This window comes from Anolis carolinensis, chromosome 2 (genome assembly GCF_035594765.1).
Source record: "Anolis carolinensis isolate JA03-04 chromosome 2, rAnoCar3.1.pri, whole genome shotgun sequence".
In the NCBI taxonomy this organism is placed as follows: Eukaryota; Metazoa; Chordata; class Lepidosauria; order Squamata; family Dactyloidae; genus Anolis; species Anolis carolinensis.
In genome coordinates this window covers 235,833,321-235,851,155 of record NC_085842.1, presented here as the reverse complement: position 1 = coordinate 235,851,155, position 17,835 = coordinate 235,833,321, and the positions used below count along the sequence as shown (strand labels likewise).

General features: G+C 37.8%; 1 protein-coding gene across 7 annotated transcripts in view; it reads right to left on the bottom strand.

The window, feature by feature from the left end:
- nfib (nuclear factor I B) overlaps nucleotides 1-16,654 on the bottom strand; it is a 337,611-nt gene extending 320,957 nt beyond the window's left edge. For 6 of the 7 annotated variants that reach the window (XM_062971911.1, XM_062971913.1, XM_062971912.1 and 3 more), the window contains exon 1: nucleotides 16,544-16,654. In XM_062971911.1, coding sequence (XP_062827981.1) covers nucleotides 16,544-16,639 — 96 coding nt within the window. In that variant the 5' untranslated portion in view covers nucleotides 16,640-16,654. The remainder of the gene's footprint in view (nucleotides 1-16,543) is intronic. The other variant, XM_062971916.1, reaches the window with a different exon arrangement.
- Between the last annotated feature and the right edge of the window lie 1,181 nt (nucleotides 16,655-17,835).

Sequence of the window (17,835 nt, the reverse complement as noted above, 5' to 3'; positions counted from 1 at the left end):
TCACTGGGCATCTCTGATGTTGTCAGCAAAGGTGTCCACATGATTTGGAAGGGGAGAGGGGAAAGGAGGGGTCATCCCCCTTCTTTCTCCAAGTCATGTGGGCATCTTTACTCACATTAGCAAAGGCATCCAGTGACAGCCAGAAGCTCTTTGGAACTCTGTGGCCACCACTGCAGTGACAAGCAATGTCAAAAATAAGTACTATCCCTTTTCCCCCATGTGGAGAAAATAGAATGGTATCACTGGCCAATGTGAACAGCAGGGCCAATTCCAAAATAGAACTTGCTCAGCTGTTCACACACACACTAAAGTGCAGGTCTGCTTGCAACTTTGCTAATGTGGGGTAAATTAGGATTAGCTAGTTTATCCCACATTTGAGGCCAAAAGTCCCTGGATGCCATGCAACTTCTGGCTTCCTTTGCAGTATGTGGCCAGTGTAGTCAGGCCCCTAGGCAAGATCTTTCCTTTTATGTTTTACAGTGTACCAAAAGAAGCAACAAGGGACTAGCTTTTTTCCTGAACAAAATAAACACCTCTTCTGTTGTAAAGCTTATAAAACTTGAGCATGCTAGCCACATTCATATTTAAAAGCCACATTTATAAGCCAATGTTAAGAGTGGAATGGGAATCAGAAAGGATTTCTGCAATTGTAATGAGAATGGGGAGAAGAGTAAAAATAGATAAAGGGATCGTTGCAAACTTGCCAGTACAGCAGTGAATTTCAGGACAATCTGTGCCAATTCTGAGATACCATTAATAAGAAATTGCTTTCAAAAATTCTGACAGAGGTTAAAGTTTGAGTGACTCCTGTAGTTCAAAAAGTTTTTGTCAGTTCCCCCCCACCCCAGGACTATTACTGAGTTGCATTTTCTTAGCCTATTTTTCCATTGTTCTGTGTCTTTTAGGAAGCTTCGTTTCATGTCATGTCAAGGGAACACCTATATGCTTTTTAAAACTATAAGCTTTATTAAAATTGAATATGTGACTTATTTTACCCCATGGAAGATGATATGCGTATGTATTATGTGCATTGTAGCATATGCCATGACAAAAAAATATGTTGTCTAACAATAGCTACAGCTAAAAAAAATTACCAATTTGTAGTAGTGAGCAATTTCACTGGCAGTTTATATTTAAATTGCTATCATTCATGTGCTGCTAAGAGCTGAAACATGGAGCAAAGGCGACAAGTTACAAATGGAGTTCCTTTAAAACCACTGGCTGGCATCTTGTTAGTGAATTACTGTGCCACATGCCCAACGTACACCATCAAACCCCAATTTTTAATGCAGTGCAAGCCAAATTCCTGTTCTTATCACACAATGACAAAAAGAACCCCTCACATGTTTTCATTGTGGATGTCCATTAACCTAATGGCAATTTTCATGTTGTGGAGTGGGTGGCAGAAAAGCATCCAGCTATATCTCCAGTATAGTTGAATGCTCAGCAATGACATAACTCTTATTGATAATCAGAGGATTCATGGGAGGACCTGTATCCAGTGTGTCCAGATAGCTCAAGGCATATCTGATGCTGTGCCTCTACTTTGCTAATATGGAAATGCCACACTGAAAAGGTGGGTTTATGTGGGGCTGCACTGGAAGACATATCATAGCTACAAGGTAGAGATAGATGTCCCAATTCAAGATGTCAGCCAATGTTTAAGAAGGATCTGAGAAGTCCCAGAGACATTTCTTTGAACAGACTGTGCACTGTCCTCCTTTGCTTTCAGAATTTATCTACTTCACCATTGCCTGAAAAAAATGAAAAATATAATCACCAAGATCCTACATTAGAGTCATAATTACAAATATGTTGTAATTATATATTTTTTCCTGACCTGACTCCTCCAACATACCTTAGCAGACAGTAGTTGCATCAAGGTGGTAAAAGTTATGGTCTGCTAGAGTACAGCAGAATGACATTTTCAACCTCCTTCTCCAAGTGATCTCCAATGAAACAGGGAGTTGAAACAATGTAACCATAGAACCACAAATCGTACAGTCCGATGTACAGCACATTGCAGAGGTTGCTAGCATGTGCACTGCCAATGGTCTTCTAATTCTAGGAAGAGGTGCACCTGGTGTATCACCTGAAGCTGATAATAAGTATCCTGGACTACAAACCTACAGAACATCTATGCTGATCATTTAATGTGGAAATGCCATGGATCAGCTTCACAGTGGCCAAACACGACATGGAGCTGATCTGGGGTAACATGGACAAGCCTTAACCCACATTAACTAAAGTCAGGAGTTAGCCTGGATTCTGGTCCAGAATTCGGAGTATCTCCTAACTTTGGGTTTGAGATAGAACCAGCTTCAGCTGTTTTCATTGCCATCCCATGTTTCCCCTGCAGTGACATCAGCCAGTGTGATAGGCCAATCAGAGAAAGGAAGAAGAAGAGGGGGCAATTTACCACTGCTGGATAGCCGCAGAAGAGTGTTCAACCTGGCCTCACAATCATGATTAGCATGTAGAGTGAAGGCCTCACAGTGCTTGAATCAAGCCCTGTGTCATTCTCTCAAAGGTACTTCCAGTGGCCAACTCTTACCAGGATTGTACTGGTAAACTCAGTACACATCATGAAAGTAACTGAGGAGGCAATCAAAGACCAAATTGATTCTGAAGGTATATGGGAAATGTCAAACAGTCTGACCAATTAGAGAGTCTGAGTAACAACCAAGAAAAAATGAAGATAGAAAATCCAGTATAAACAGAAAGAGTTCCAGAATGCTAAAAAGATTAACCTGAAGAAAAAGCTCCAAATGATTCTTAGGTGCTGCTGCTAAGGTGAACAAAAAGGAACTGAGGTCCAAATGCATCATTAAAGCTCTAGAAGATTCTAAATGGTGCTCTGCGGAGCCACAGAATAACCCATCATGTGATCGTCAGAGACCATAAAGAAGAACTGTTATGATAGTGGAATTGAGATTGAAACTTAGTGTGGGATTGGAAAAAAAGGATTTGATATGTAAAGCAAAAAACTCTGGGAGCACAGGGAAAAGGAGATAGTGACACTGGCCTGTGTGGACAGCTAAACCTGTCCAAATTAGAGCAGATTCAGCTATCCACACCAACACACCAAGCTCCAAAGTTCTGGAGAATATCCAGGACATCCTCCAACTTCTGCTAATGTGCTGGACATCCCTGGACATTGTATGGGAGTTCTAGAGCAGTTTTTTCTCTTTCTTGATAACACTTACTTTTACATGGAATTATTCACTGAGCTACAAGTTTTAACACATGGCTGCTACATTCAGTTCAGAATGGAAGAAGTATTTTTCCAAACTTTTAGATTAACTATGGCTCATATCCTAAGAAGACACTTGTGTGCTTGTATCAAAAGTCTTTTTTACTAAAGGCTAAAATAAAAAAATCGATTGCATAAAAGACCTGGGTTTGGTACAAATATTAGGGTTTTTACAATAGAGAAAATCAACTTTTTATGGAAAACAGTATATTGGGGGGTTAGGGTGTTTCTGGGCAAAATCTTTGGTATTTTGATGCAAATGCCTACATACTTGTGGAAATGTGTCTGCGTTTTTATATCCCCAGTGGGTAGAAATTTTGAAGCCACTGGTTGACCATCTTCTCAGTGGTATCAAAATATTAAAGACAAGAAAATGCCTTTGTATCTCTATTGAAGACATTAGTTAACGGGTAATACAACTTTGGCATCTATACCATTTTTTATTTTTACTTTTTCAAAGTATAGTTATAATGTTTTATCTGGTTTAAGGATGGGAGTTTGGGTGATGCAAACTGTTATTTAAAACATCATAGGAATTGACTAGAGTTATCCTTGTAGCCTATTTAATTACATAGAGGCAATTTTATATTGAGAAACCCTACACTTTACATTTTCTAAACTCCTTAGTGTATTATTCACCCTATCTTTTACACATTTTAAGCTCTTTGGCATTATAGGAGAAATCATCTGCTACACACTTGCCTTAAGCAAAAGCAGTTCATAAGCTTTGCCCTTAATCTCTCTTTCAGTTTCCTTCCAATTAGAAACAATCTTTCCCCAATACTTTAATTAATACTTAAACATTAAAATATTAGGCATTACGGCAGAAATCATCTGTTACATACTTGTATCCAGAAAACTGGGTTCATAAGCTCTTGCCCTTAATCTTTCTTTCAATTTTCTTCCATTTAAAAAACAATCTTGTCCCAATACTCTAATTAATGCAAATGATATTCGTGATTAGTTAGTATTATGCTAATCTAGGTCCTGAATTTACCTAAATCTGCATGGTGTTGTCTGAGTACCAGATTGCTTTGGGTTTCTTAGTAAAATTACATTAGCCTGCCAGCTGTACAAAACAACATGATAGAGTAGAAATCCAAGCAAATAATCAAGATTACATTAGTTTTGTTTCTTAATGAACAACTGTTTGCATTAGGGATTACAGACAAATGATGGTTTTTCTCTCTGTACCGAGGCAGCTAGGCATCTGTTTAAGAGGCTTCGTTTTTTTCCTTGACTTCCCTAAATAGATTGAAGAGGGCTAAGACAGTGAGAGAAGAGTCTAATATTTCATGTAATTGAATTTGTTTCATTACAAAGTAATCATCACTCTGAGGAGCATTGCTAAATCTTGAATTTCTCCCTTCAACTGCACTATGGAACACAGAGGATATGGTAGTGAATATTTTAGGGAAGGAACCAATCACTCTTCTCCTCTTATTACACAGGAACAGATTACATAGTTTAGGGCCATACCTGTTGGCTGGTACACCTGTGCCCTTGTGAATTCCTCCCATTTGACAGAGTTGGAATGTCACAATTAAAGATTATACATGGGACATTTGACTAACATTTAAAAGCCTTTTACTAAGAAGAGCCCTGTGCAAAACAGAACTGGATTAAATGTTAACTTCTCTTCTACCCCTTAAACTAGGTGCAGTCTGCATATAAAGACTCTCCGGTGATCTTGGTGAATACTAATTTTAAAAATCTTATAATTTATTTAACAGTTTTTTATAAAGCGTATGTGCATTTTCACCATCACATCAGTCCTGTCCTGGTTTCAGACTGAAAGCCCATGAACATGCCTTTTATTATTTTCTGCTTGATTTAATTATTCTTCTTGTGTACAGGTTTACTCATTCTTCCATGCCTTAATCTCATCTCCAGAACTCACACTGTGACAGCTCATTATTGCTGGTAAAATGTAGGACGTTGGTAGGAAAAGAAAGCCCCTCTCCCCATTATGTTTGCCATCGTACAGCTAGATTCTCTCATACAAGTAAAAAGTTAATTGCAAATCAAATCTATAGAGCACAAAACTGTAAAAGATTGATAAATCATGTAGCACACATTGAACAAGATACAGAAAGGAAATCCTGAAATCCTGCTCTTTTTGGTGTGTCAACTCCTAGAAAGAAATGTATTACATTTTTTTTCTGCCTGAAGAAGTACCACACATTTAAAATGCTGTTTAAGAAATGGAGTTCCACCTGTTGAGGAACTGAGCAAATCATTAGATAAAGTTCAGGATACATTTTAGATCAAGTGAAATAATTCCTAATCTTTTCAATGGCAGCTTCAGGAATGCCACATAATAAACCCTATTGCTGTCACAAATCTGTTTAAAAGTTACTTGATGTACTGATAGAATTCTGACATCATTATATATGCATTCATCTTCCTGTAATTTAATTTTCCAGGACAACGAAAATGAGGTATTTGCTGCTGTTTCACTTTTGTCTACTGAACTCAACTGAAAGAGAAATTAAAAAATAACACATGCCATCATCCTTCCCATTTACGCCCTTAACATATGCAGTAGAGTCTCACTTATCCAAGCCTCGCTTATCCGAGCCTCTGGATAATCCAAGCCATTTTTATAGGCAATGTTTTCAATATATCGTGATATTTTGGTGCTAAATTCGTAAATACAGTAATTACAACATAACATTACTGCATACTGAACTACTTTTTCTGTCAAATTTGTTGTATAACATGATGTTTTGGTGCTTAATTTGTAAAATCATAACCTAATTGCATGTTTAATAGGCTTTTCCTTAATCCCTCCTTATTATCCAAGATATTCGCTTATCCAAGCTTCTGCTGGCCCATTTAGCTTGGATAAGTGAGACTCTACTGTATAACTGAATGGACTGCATAAAGTTAACGTGTAAGCCTGTGGCTTTTTAAAATATGATCTATATAATTATATAAACACACACTGGACATTGAGTGCTGTTTTAAAAAGACACAATTTGAAACAATAAATAATATTCCACCATGGCTGTTAATAATATGTTAAATACCACAAGGGGTATTGTAGTGATTTTGAAACAGTTGAAAACCAACTCACTAATGCCTTGAAAGATCTCTCCAGCTACTACAAAGATAATCACCTGAAGCCTAACCCTGCCAAGACACAAGAGTGTGCTTTCCACCTACGTAACCGTGAAGCCTACAGGAAAGTGAAAGTTACTTATGAAGGCCATTAAGTCTAGTCGTGTCCAACTCTAGGGGTTGGTGCTCATCTCCATTTCTAAGCTGAAGAGCCAGCATTGTCTGTAGACGCCTTCAAGGTCATGTAGCCGGCATGACTGAATGGAAGGCCATTACCTTCCCACTGGAGCGGTACCTATTGATCCACTCACATTTGCATGTTTTCAAACTGCTAGTTTGGCAGAAGCTGGGGCTGACAGTGGGAGCTCACTCCATCCCCCGGATTCGAACCACCAAGCTTTCAGTCAGCAAGTTCAGCAGCACAGCGGTTTAATCCGCTACACCACCAGGAGCTCCATAACAACAACTAATAATGGTTTAAATGTTGGACTGTGAGACTAGAGTTGAAATCCTGGCTTGGGCAAGGAAACCCACTGAGTGATGTCACACTCTCTGAACCTTAGAAGCAGGCAAGGACAAACCACCCCTGAAGAAATCTTACCAATAAAAAAAGCCCATGATAGATTCATCCTAGGGGTGCCATAAGAGACAAACAATTTCCAGGCACACAACAACAAAACACTCTACATTTTGATTCCTACATTAAGAAATGAATGCTGACTTAAAAGAAGAGCAAGCTGTGTTGCCCAACTTATATAAACTTTATTTCATGCAGTTTTGTACATGACAATGTGATTAGTTGGCATGATGCAAATGTGTATCTCAAGATTAGACTCATAAAAGGAAATGCTAAATAAGGATTATTAAGTGATCCACTTTTCACAGGAACATATTCTTGAGATTGAGCAAGAATTCTGCCACAAACCAATTCTTTTACAATAAGTTACAATCTATTACAAACTTCTTTCGATTTCTTTATGACACACATGGAGCTTATATTTACAACTTTTACTCCCCTTACACATGCAAAACCAAACACATCATTTTTTCTATCCAGGTTCACATTGTCAATTTTTATACACTTTGCTGATAGTTGTTTCTGAAGAAAATGAGAAACAAACACAAATTTGTTATGAGCAGTGTAATTCTATCCTTGTCTTACAAGAATTCAAGTTCAGGACAGCTTACTCCCAGATAAGTAGAAAGAGAGCTAAATCTATTGTACTGCACGCAGTTTGTGCTGCACCTGTCTAATCAAGATTTCCATATAGCTAGAAGATATTTTATATGTGTACCCATTGAGAAAAGTTACTTACAGAACAATAAAATATAAACCAATGTTTAGAACTGTTAGAAGAGGAAACAAGCAAAGTACCCCCTTGTCAATGACAGACAAGTAAAGGATGCTGAGCAACAAGGAGAGAGGTCACGGCAGGTCAGATTTAGACATAATGGACACACTGTTTGGAGAATGTCTTGCATGCAATGTATATCTTCCTTGTATTGTTAGCTTCAGATGTCAGACAGATCTGTTCAGGCCACTAAGCTGGTGCAGAAGTAACTGCAGTCAAAAAGGACAATATCATCTGTTTATTTACTTTGTAATAGACGTCTAACATAAATATTAAAAATGCAGGTTTCATTCTGTTGTTGCATTCTGACAAAGTCTACTGATAAAATTAAAGCTCTGTTGATCAATTGTTCTTAAAATACCTGAAAATGCATTACTGGAATCTGAATGATGAAATTACACCCCTTGTTTAACATTATATACTTTGCGATGTTTTGGGCATTCAGAGAGTTCCATTCAAGAACAGAAAAGACTTTCAGACTCAAATGGAAAGGTCGCCAGTTTTCCTCAGACGCATCCTCTTACCAAGTGATTACATATGGCTCCTGGCTCTTCTGGAGTAGTTTTACCAGGTGTCTTGCGCCTTTGCTGCCAAAAAGTGTTGGTGACTCACCAAAATACAAATCCCAAGATTCCATAGCATTGACCCATGGTAGTCAAAGTGTTCTCAAAATGCATTAAGTCTACAGTGTAGAGCAGTGGTTCCCAACCCTTTTTTGACCAGGGCCCACTTGACCAGGGTCCACTTAACCAGAGACACTTCGACCAGCGACCACTTTGACCAGGGACCAAAAGGGTTATGAGTAATTTTTTGGTCAACTTTAGATTTAGTATGGTTATTTGGGGTGCTGATTCAGAAAACTGCATTGGATAGACCACTTCAGCTCTAGATGCTGATACAGAACATATGCCATCCACCTCGCCCACAGAAAACCATATTCAATAATCTAGAGTTGATGTGATCTATTCAATGCAATGGTCAGCTCTGCGGAAAGGAGCAGAAATAAAAATTAATAAAATAAAATAATAAAGAGGAAGGAGGTTTGCGGACTGGATTTTCATTCTCGCAGCCCATTGCTGGGCCGCAGCCCACAGGTTGAGAACCACTGGTGTAGAGGCACCCTAGGTAGGTAAAGGTTTTCCCTGACATTAAGTCCAGTCATGTCTGACTCTGGGGGTTGGTGCTCATCTCCATTTCTAAGCCGAAGAGCCGGCATTGTCCATAGTGTCTTCCAAGGTCATGGGGCCGGCATGACTGCATGGAGCGCCGTTACCTTCCCGCCAGAGCGGTACCTATTGATCTACTCCCATTGGCATGTTTTCGAACTGCTAGGTTGGCAGGAGCTGGAGCTAACAGCGGCCGCTCACGCTGCTCCCTGGGTTTGAACCTGGGACCTTTCGGTCTCCAGCTCAGTGCTTTAACGCACTTCGCCACCGGGGCTCCAGAGGCACCCTATATTCCACTATTTTTGCTGGCAACCAGCTATAGCCACAGGATTTAATTATATATGCAAAATGTTTCTTACAAGACTTTTTTTAAAATGAAGATCTTAAACTGTCACTGCATATATTTGTGTATACATCCATTTCATGTATAAGTCAAGGGCAGGTTTTGGAGCCAAAATTAGGGATTTTGATATGACACATGACTAAGCTGAGATTATTCTACAGAGGAGAAAGTCAGCACTGCACCATTTTCCTACCCAGACATTCAAAAAGGACAGAATCTATGCCACAACAAAGAAAGTTGAGATAGTTGGTAAGTATATTTTAGGTTCCTCTAGGATGGACTAAGATTTTTTGCTTTCAGAGGTGGGGGTGGCTCCTTTCTTGATAAAGAGTTAAGGTACAGAACTCACACTCACCCTTGGATAAATCGACCCAGTTTTTTGGTGTTGATTTTTTGACTAAAATCTCTACTTATACATGAGTATATTGAATATAACTTGAAGATTTATGCTAAACATCAAACAACAAATAGTAGATGGGTGCTTTTAGGGGGGAAAACCTATTATTATCAGTGAACTGTACCCAGGATTGCAAGAGAGAGGTTTTGATGTGTAAAATCAAGGCCATAACAGCTACATATAAGGCAATTGCAAGCTTTATATAATACTAGTTAGCCAAAAAGGAAAGCTACCATTGACTTGGATCCTGACTCTGCCATTGCTGTTAAGTAATTCCCCTGCACTGTTCTGCACAAGATATTCTCTTAACCATAATAGTGGAGAAAAGGCAATATTTTCTAACTCTCCTTCCATTTCAACTCTTTCACACACTCAGAAAATCTGTTCTAGAAGGATGGGGCATTTGAAACAGGGAGACTCATTATGTTAACCATTTTCCAGATGGAAATACAAACATGCATACATAGATAGATCCATACATAGAGATGAAGGATTACGTGTGTGTAAGAGATCTCTTAACCTGGACAGCAATTCACCTTAGAAGTTTGATCCTGATCATTCATATCATTTGAACTTCTCAGAGGGATTTTATTTAACACATAATACAAATGAATTATAAGTAGGTAAAAGGTTTTCCCCTGACGTTAAGTCCAGTCATATCTGACTCTGGGGGTTGGTGCTCATCTCCATTTCTAAGCTGAAGAACCGCCGTTGTCCATAGACACCTCCAAGGTCATGTGGCCGGCATGACTGCATGGAGCACTGTTACCTTCCCGCCGGAGCAGTACCTATTGATCTACTCATATTGGCATGTTTTCGAACTGCTAGGTTAGCAGAAGCTGGAGCTAACAGCAGGCGCTCACTCCGCTCCCAGGATTTGAACCTGCGACCTTTCAATCTGCAAGTTCAGCAGCTCAGTGCTTTAACACACTTCACCACCGGGGCTCCTCATAAGTACAACGTGATTATTCTTTGGGGCATACACTGTTTGCAAGAAACTTTCAATTTAAAAAATGAACATATTTCTAAGAGGAAATGAAATGCCTCATAGACACCAAATAAAAGGATGCATATTAAATGAATCATGCAAACAATAAAATTAGTAAAATATGAATACACATTAGACTCTAATATGGGGAGATCAGCTCCTCACAGAACATGTTTTTTGGCTGGTTCGTTACCACAGAATTAATGCGGTTTGACATCATGAATTAATGCTATAGAATCCTGGGATTTGTAATTTGATGAGATACCAGCACTTTTTGGCAGAGAAGGCCTTGTAAAATTATTCCCACAATTCTATTGCATTGAGCCATGACAGTTAAAGTGGTGTCAAACTGCATTAATTCTTAAAATGAAGCTTGGAAGACCAGAGGAGCTAAACTGCAGCTGTATGGCTGAAAGAAAACAGATAGGCAAGTTATTGAGTTCAGGGAGGCCTTAGGGCAGTGGTTCTCAACCTGTGGGTCCCCAGGTGTTTTGACCTACAACTCCCAGAAATCTCAGCAAGTTTACCAGCTGTTAGGATTTCTGGGAGTTGAAGGCCAAGACATCTGAGGACTCACAGGTTGAGAACCACTGCCTTAGTGCTTGTGTCTAAGCAGATGGGGGTTCTAGAGTTTATGGGAGGAATGTCAGGAAGAGAAAAAAACCAAACAGATGTTTCATCGATTTCTCTGAACCAAGAAACAGCGCCACAGATTTTTCCAACACGAGGTCACAATATCAGAAATTGGTGTTTGGGATAACAGGAAAAGGTAGACAAAGCACACACGATCTTGAATGATTTAGGCACTGCTGAAGTTCTCCAAGTGTTCTGTTCTAGTTCCTGTTCTCTTCACAATTTCAGATTATATATTTTGGAATGGCAAAATATACAAACGTTTGGGAAGTGAGAGTGGAAACAGGACTGTAATGGGAAACCAGGACAGACAGACAGACACAAAAAAAACAGAACAGAAATGAATTGATTTGATGAAAGGGCAATTCAAGTCCCAGATGTGAGTGCTCTTGGGAATAAACGAAAAGGCTGTCTTCTAGCAAATTCCTGGTTTCTATGACAAAATTGATCCCATCAAGAAATTTCATCATTTATCAGCAATCTTAGATGGTAGAAACAAGTATTTAATGCTGTTGAGGAAAACATGTCGAACTTTAAAAACTGTGAAACCTACAGGTTTTCTAGTATTTTTAAACCAAAACAAAGCAAGGAAGATACAAGCCGGGCAAGCATCCTGAACTAAAGAAAACCGGTATTGGTTCAGGATGTACACTTATCTATGCAAAGAAGAAGCAAAACCAAAGTCAAGATTGGTTAGCTCATGTAGTTCTCAAGAGCATGGCTTCTAAAACTTTTTCCACTCGTGGCCCTTTTTCTGCTTGAGAAATTTTTACCTGACCCAGGTATAGAAGGTAAATATAAAAACCAAGTATTTACTGATAATGAGTCAGCATTTGCAAGGATTGCTAAACAGGCTGATTTCCCTTTTTATGAACTACAGCTAAAGCATTTTCTACAGAGTCCACTGTAAAAACTGCACATTGTAGTGCAAACAGATATGTGAAAATGGGTGGCATTCAGAAACCTTTTTCTGTTGCCAAATTTTTTGTGACCCCAATATTGAGCCAAGGGGACCCCATCTGGGGTCAATACTCACAGTTTAAGGAGTAGTGCTCTAAAGTATAAGACGGATTTCTTTTTTAAAGCATGTTCCAGAAGATAGGGATTGTCATGCATATCAACATGCAAACCTAAGATATGTATATGGGTACAAAATAAATCCGAGTAATATCCTAGGGAATGTTTACTTGGAGGTAGATCCACTGAGTACTTACACTTTTGTCACTGACAATGTTTGTCCAGTCTGCGGTTGCACCTCATCATCCCAATATAAGATGTGCCCCTTCCCTGCCACCTTTGAATTATGGACAACTAGTGAGTGTAGTTGATATGCAAAGGATTGCAACCCCTGCTAATTCCCAACAATACAAAATTCTAAATATGACTGAAACTTTATGATGTTGAAATATTTGGGAACCACACACTCTGAATTGCTGAGTCAAATTCTTTTTTTTCTTTTTTTCTTTTTTTTTTGGCAGTGTGTGTAAAAATGATATTTGTACATCTGATAAAGCACATCTCAAAATCATCTGATACATAAAAACTGTATGTTGAAGGGGAGGGGCCCTAACAGCAACTTACAATTGTAATTATAACACAATTATCAAGTCCCCTAAATGATGACCCTGTCTTTTAGATTTATGAAGATGGTATACACATCCACCAAAGCATGTGTATTTATAAATCAATTACACAGTAAACTATTGTTTTGAGCAAAAGTCTCATAGGAACTATGATTGGCAGGCTGAAAATAAAATAACTAAACTTTGATATCTGCATGGCTGAGTTCATGTTCAGGATGCAATGGAATTATTCTGAAGTATTATTAATATCTCAATGAAAGCTTTAAAAAAAAAAACAACAACTGCTCACTCATGTCATAAAATATAAAGCAGTACCTAACTAGGATCTGGTTGTGTTAACACAAATACCGCAAAACTCAGCAGATGATCAGGTTATATATTTATTACTACAGATTTCAATTAACATTGAGAGGATTTATTCCAAAAATTATTAATTTTTAAAGCACACAATTTCAAAAATAAATAAATAAACTTTACTTTCATCTCCAATGTTTTAAAGATTGAACTTCAATTATAACCTATTTTTATTCATGTTAACTCACATTTTACACATCAAATTATCATATCAAACTACAGTTCTGAGCTTGAAATCCAAAATATCTTTAAGCCATTCTTTTAAAAAGTAACATAAATATTCAAATTGTTTGACATATATGCCATTCAACATAATTCATCCAAAAGTAAAACAAAATAAAAATGTTACACATTGCAAATCATAAATATAAGTTTTGTGAAACAGAATTAGAAAACCCTATCTGATATAGCTAGATTTCAACATATAGTTTACCACAATGCCCACTTAAAATTAAAGACCTTTAGTTGGGTTTAAATAGTTTATCCACATTTCCTTCATTTTATGCTGCTTTTAAAATCTTATATATTGTATTTCTCTTTGGCTAAGAATGTTTAGAACGATGGGAAGAAAGTATGTATCTATTGCTATCTTAGTCAATCTATTCTCATTAGCACACCATGATAATAATGCTGTTATACAATGATCATAATACATGATAATAAACTGCTTGCATGAATGCTAATAAGGAAGAAGCTGAACTATTGTAAGATTGATGGGGAGAGGAGGAAAAGAAGAAAACATGCTTATATTTTATAACTCTAATCTTTTTTTAAAGCAAGTCATACAACCATTATCTTTGAAGTAACTGAAATTTAATAGAAATGTTTTATAAAGGGGTAGGAATAAATATTATAAATATCCTACATACTGATCAAAAATATGGTTGATGTTTATTATTTTTGTTAGACTAAATGTCCACTGATGGACCATTCAGAAATGTAAGAGTTAGATAAAGTAAAGTCAATAAGTCAACATTTCTTAAATTCTTTACATTGTAGCTCCATTGCATTCAGTTAGATAACATCTGAACAAGTGAATAGCAGATCTCCTCCCAGCACGCTTTTCTAATTGTATTATTTCCAAGTACATATTGCAAATTAAGAGGACATAATTACAAGTAAATGTAATTTCAATTAGAAACTTCTAACTTTCTTCAAAAGTAAGTCACTTAGATCAGTAGAAATAACTTCCAAGAAAGTATGTTTACAATTTCATCCTACTTACAATTGTTCCGTACTCACAGGATAAATAACTTGTGCCACGCATTTAAAAACAAAAACACTGGATTAAGTCTTCATTGACAATATCATGCCATTTATTCACATTCCCGAAAATTCATTATATAAATCATTCATACTAAAATTTTGTACATTACGAATTGCTACTGACTCAATAAAATTCATCTATTCCCACAATTTTTACTGCTAATTCTTTAGTTAACACAGAAGCCTCTGAAATAATTCTGATAAAGTTTATCACTTAAATATAAATATCAGTAAGAAGTAAAAGAGATGCATGATTTATCAACCAGTAATGTTTCTATATAAAATCCTTATATAACAAACTATTAGTTGTACATATTAATTACTTGCCTTTTAAAGATTATACTTCCTAATAAAATACTCATGAGTGAAAGTATTGATTTTCTTTCAACAGTGCCAGCTTACTGGAAAGCTGTCCTTAAAGAAACCTTTCTTAAAACACAAGCATATTACTTTTTCAAAACGATCCGTGAGCATGCAGTAATTTAATTAAATCTGTCACAACATACATTTTATAATACCATCCTCTGCACAATGTTGCGTTACTTCAATAGCCTGTTTAAATAACGAGCGCACACACGCACACATCAAGCAACGAATTCTGATTAAAAGTGCTAAACGGCAATCTGTTCTCACCAAGTAGTAATGCCAAATTAAAAACACGGTCTCAATAAAACCACATTTTTAATCACCTACTCCCTTTCCTTGCGTATCTACATTCATTTAATCACACAGCATATAAGGGCTCAACAAGTAGAAATAGTTTCCTTCCATCGGTGAAAAATTCAAAACAGAAACAACACGCAGGAAACATCCTTTGAAAGAAAATACTCTTCTGAGGAGTGACTTCAGTCACTCACATAGCACCATCCACCTTTTGAGGGGAGAAATAAATAAACAAGCACAAATCCTTGCAAAGTGGTATGGTTTAGAAAAACCCTAAGAATCAGGGAGCTGCCGTCTGTCCAGCCGCTGGGACGTGCCGTCCACTGGTGCTTCTCATACCCACCGGCCCTGAATAAAGTGCCTATTGTCCCTGCACTGTACTAATTGTGAAAAAAACAGCCCATGCAGTTAGCATAATAATTATCCAGACAAACAAGCAAAGGCAATCAAGGAAGGAATGAAAAGAATAAAAATACATGAACACACAAAGCAACCCAGAAACTGAATTAATATCCATAATGGAAAGTTTGCCAGCAGAAGGTCTTCATTCAAAGTATGGTTACTTCATACAAGGGGCTATTGTCCCGACAACCAAATGAGCATATGAATAAAATTTCATCAAAACACTGGTGAAGAGACAAGCTTTTTTTCCCCAAACCACTTGTTCCTGGCTCCAGGATTTTGTTCAAAGACACTTTCGAAATCGTTCTCTCAAGTAACATTATAAAAAGTTCTCTCTCCCTAACCCTTTTTAGTTTTGTTTTCTTCCTTCCGTTGCAGCTGTATAAATATGAATCCAAAAGAAAAATCCCTTCCTTGCAGACAAAGGAGAATTGGACTTAATATGCATAGCTTCATTAAGTAAATTTAATTATGCCAAGCGGTATATTAATCAGGAGTTGCTCTAGTTACTGTATTCATTGAAAGGGAGGAGGATTCCAAATTAAGGGAAGCGTGGGGGACAATTGCATACTGATTAGGAGGCTGCTCGCAACGTGATACAATGCACTTTCTAAATAATTATTCGGAAGAAACAGAATAAATAGGCAGATTGCTCTGTTTTAGGACCAACTCAAGAACAATTAGCTAAGAACATGATGACAGTACTGCTTTCTTTTTTCCCCCGTGACTGCTTTTAGGTCTACATTCTCACACCCAGCCAGCCTGGGCACAAAGTAAAATTGACATTTTGTGAAGGTTTTTTGTTTGTTTGTTTGCTTAAATCAAATAAAAGGAGACTAAATCCTTCAACCTGCCTCCGCTGTCATTCTAAAAAGCCTGCCTGTGGCTCCAATTTGAATAGAACAGAAACCTTATCTAACATGCTATGATGGTTAGAAGCTCTGCAGTCGCTGAACTTGCACTGGAAAGTTTGTGCGCAGTTGTGAACTTTATAACACGTGCATGGCACCAATGAAGGAGGAGTTCAAAAGGAAAAAAAATCTTTTGGGAAGGAAAAAAAGTGTTATTGCGCCAACTTACCATCCACCAAGTCCTGGCTGACATGTCATAACATAGCTGCCATTTTATGGAGCTGTCCGACGCTTTCCCTGCCATTACGCTGTCAGCAACCTTCATCTGATGCAGCTCAATGGAAGATAAGACACCTAATCAAGAAAACATCAGCAGTGGCTTGCTGGGCTACATGTAGGCCAATCCTTATCACACTGCATCATGGGAACGGCTCCTTTATTAGCAAGAACTCCAACCTCACAGATATAAAGACAAGGATCAGGTTTTGTGTTTGTGTGTTAGGGGGCATATGTGTCTGAAAGGATTGGGGAAACTAGCTCGCATTCTTTGTGGATCATGTGTACAAGAGTTAAGTATTTTTCAAGTGGGCGGCAAATGCTTTGCTGGGCTCTGTAGGCTAAAGTTTATTTGCATTCTTTTCTGTTGTATATTGTTTGACGTACTCCGTTGCTAACTTCCAGAGCAGAAGAAATGGGGAAGGGGGGGGGGGTAATATCTCCCCAAACAAAGACATAACAGTTCATTTACAGAATCAGAGCACAGTTCAAATGTCACTTGATGCACACATGCAATCACACAGAGAGAAAAAGAAAGAGAGAGGGAGACTGAAACACACAGGTAGCAGCTGCAGATGGGGATGCCAAAGGCTACAAACCCTATTAACAAACTTGACATATGGAAACAGTTTAATTCTTTATAATTACAGTTTAACAGGAAACCAGCAGTCAAGAATAAAATAAATCCATGTACAGGTAGGAGGTAGGGCTATTATTAAAGTAGGGAATCGCCAGGGCAAAGGCAGGCTGCTTTAGACAGATACAAAATTCTCTTCACTAGCACTCCTGAACTGCTCCTCATGAATCCTATTATCTTCATCCTAAGCAGGTGCTGTTTGATGAAAAATATACTCAAGAAAACCTACATAAATCTCTCCCCCTCCCCCCCCCCACACATATTACATACACTAGCAAGTTTCAGGGTTTAATCCGAGTACAAGTTGAGAAGCATTCTGCTTCCAAAAGCACCAAGTGTAATCAAAACAAAGAGTAGTCCTGAATGCAAGCTTACTTGACATTACAGTGAAATGAAAATGAAATGCTTAATAAAGAAAAATGAGTTTCCCTGCAGCAGCTATTTGGGAGCAAACGGTTGAAACTCATTGCTCCAGACCACAGCACAACCTGGAATACACCACAATTGCTCAAGGAAGTAATATGGTAAAGATGAGCAAAGCCAAATTCTTCCTGCCAATATGTCAGTAGTATTTAATCACCGAGGAACGATAGTGAAGATTTATCAGT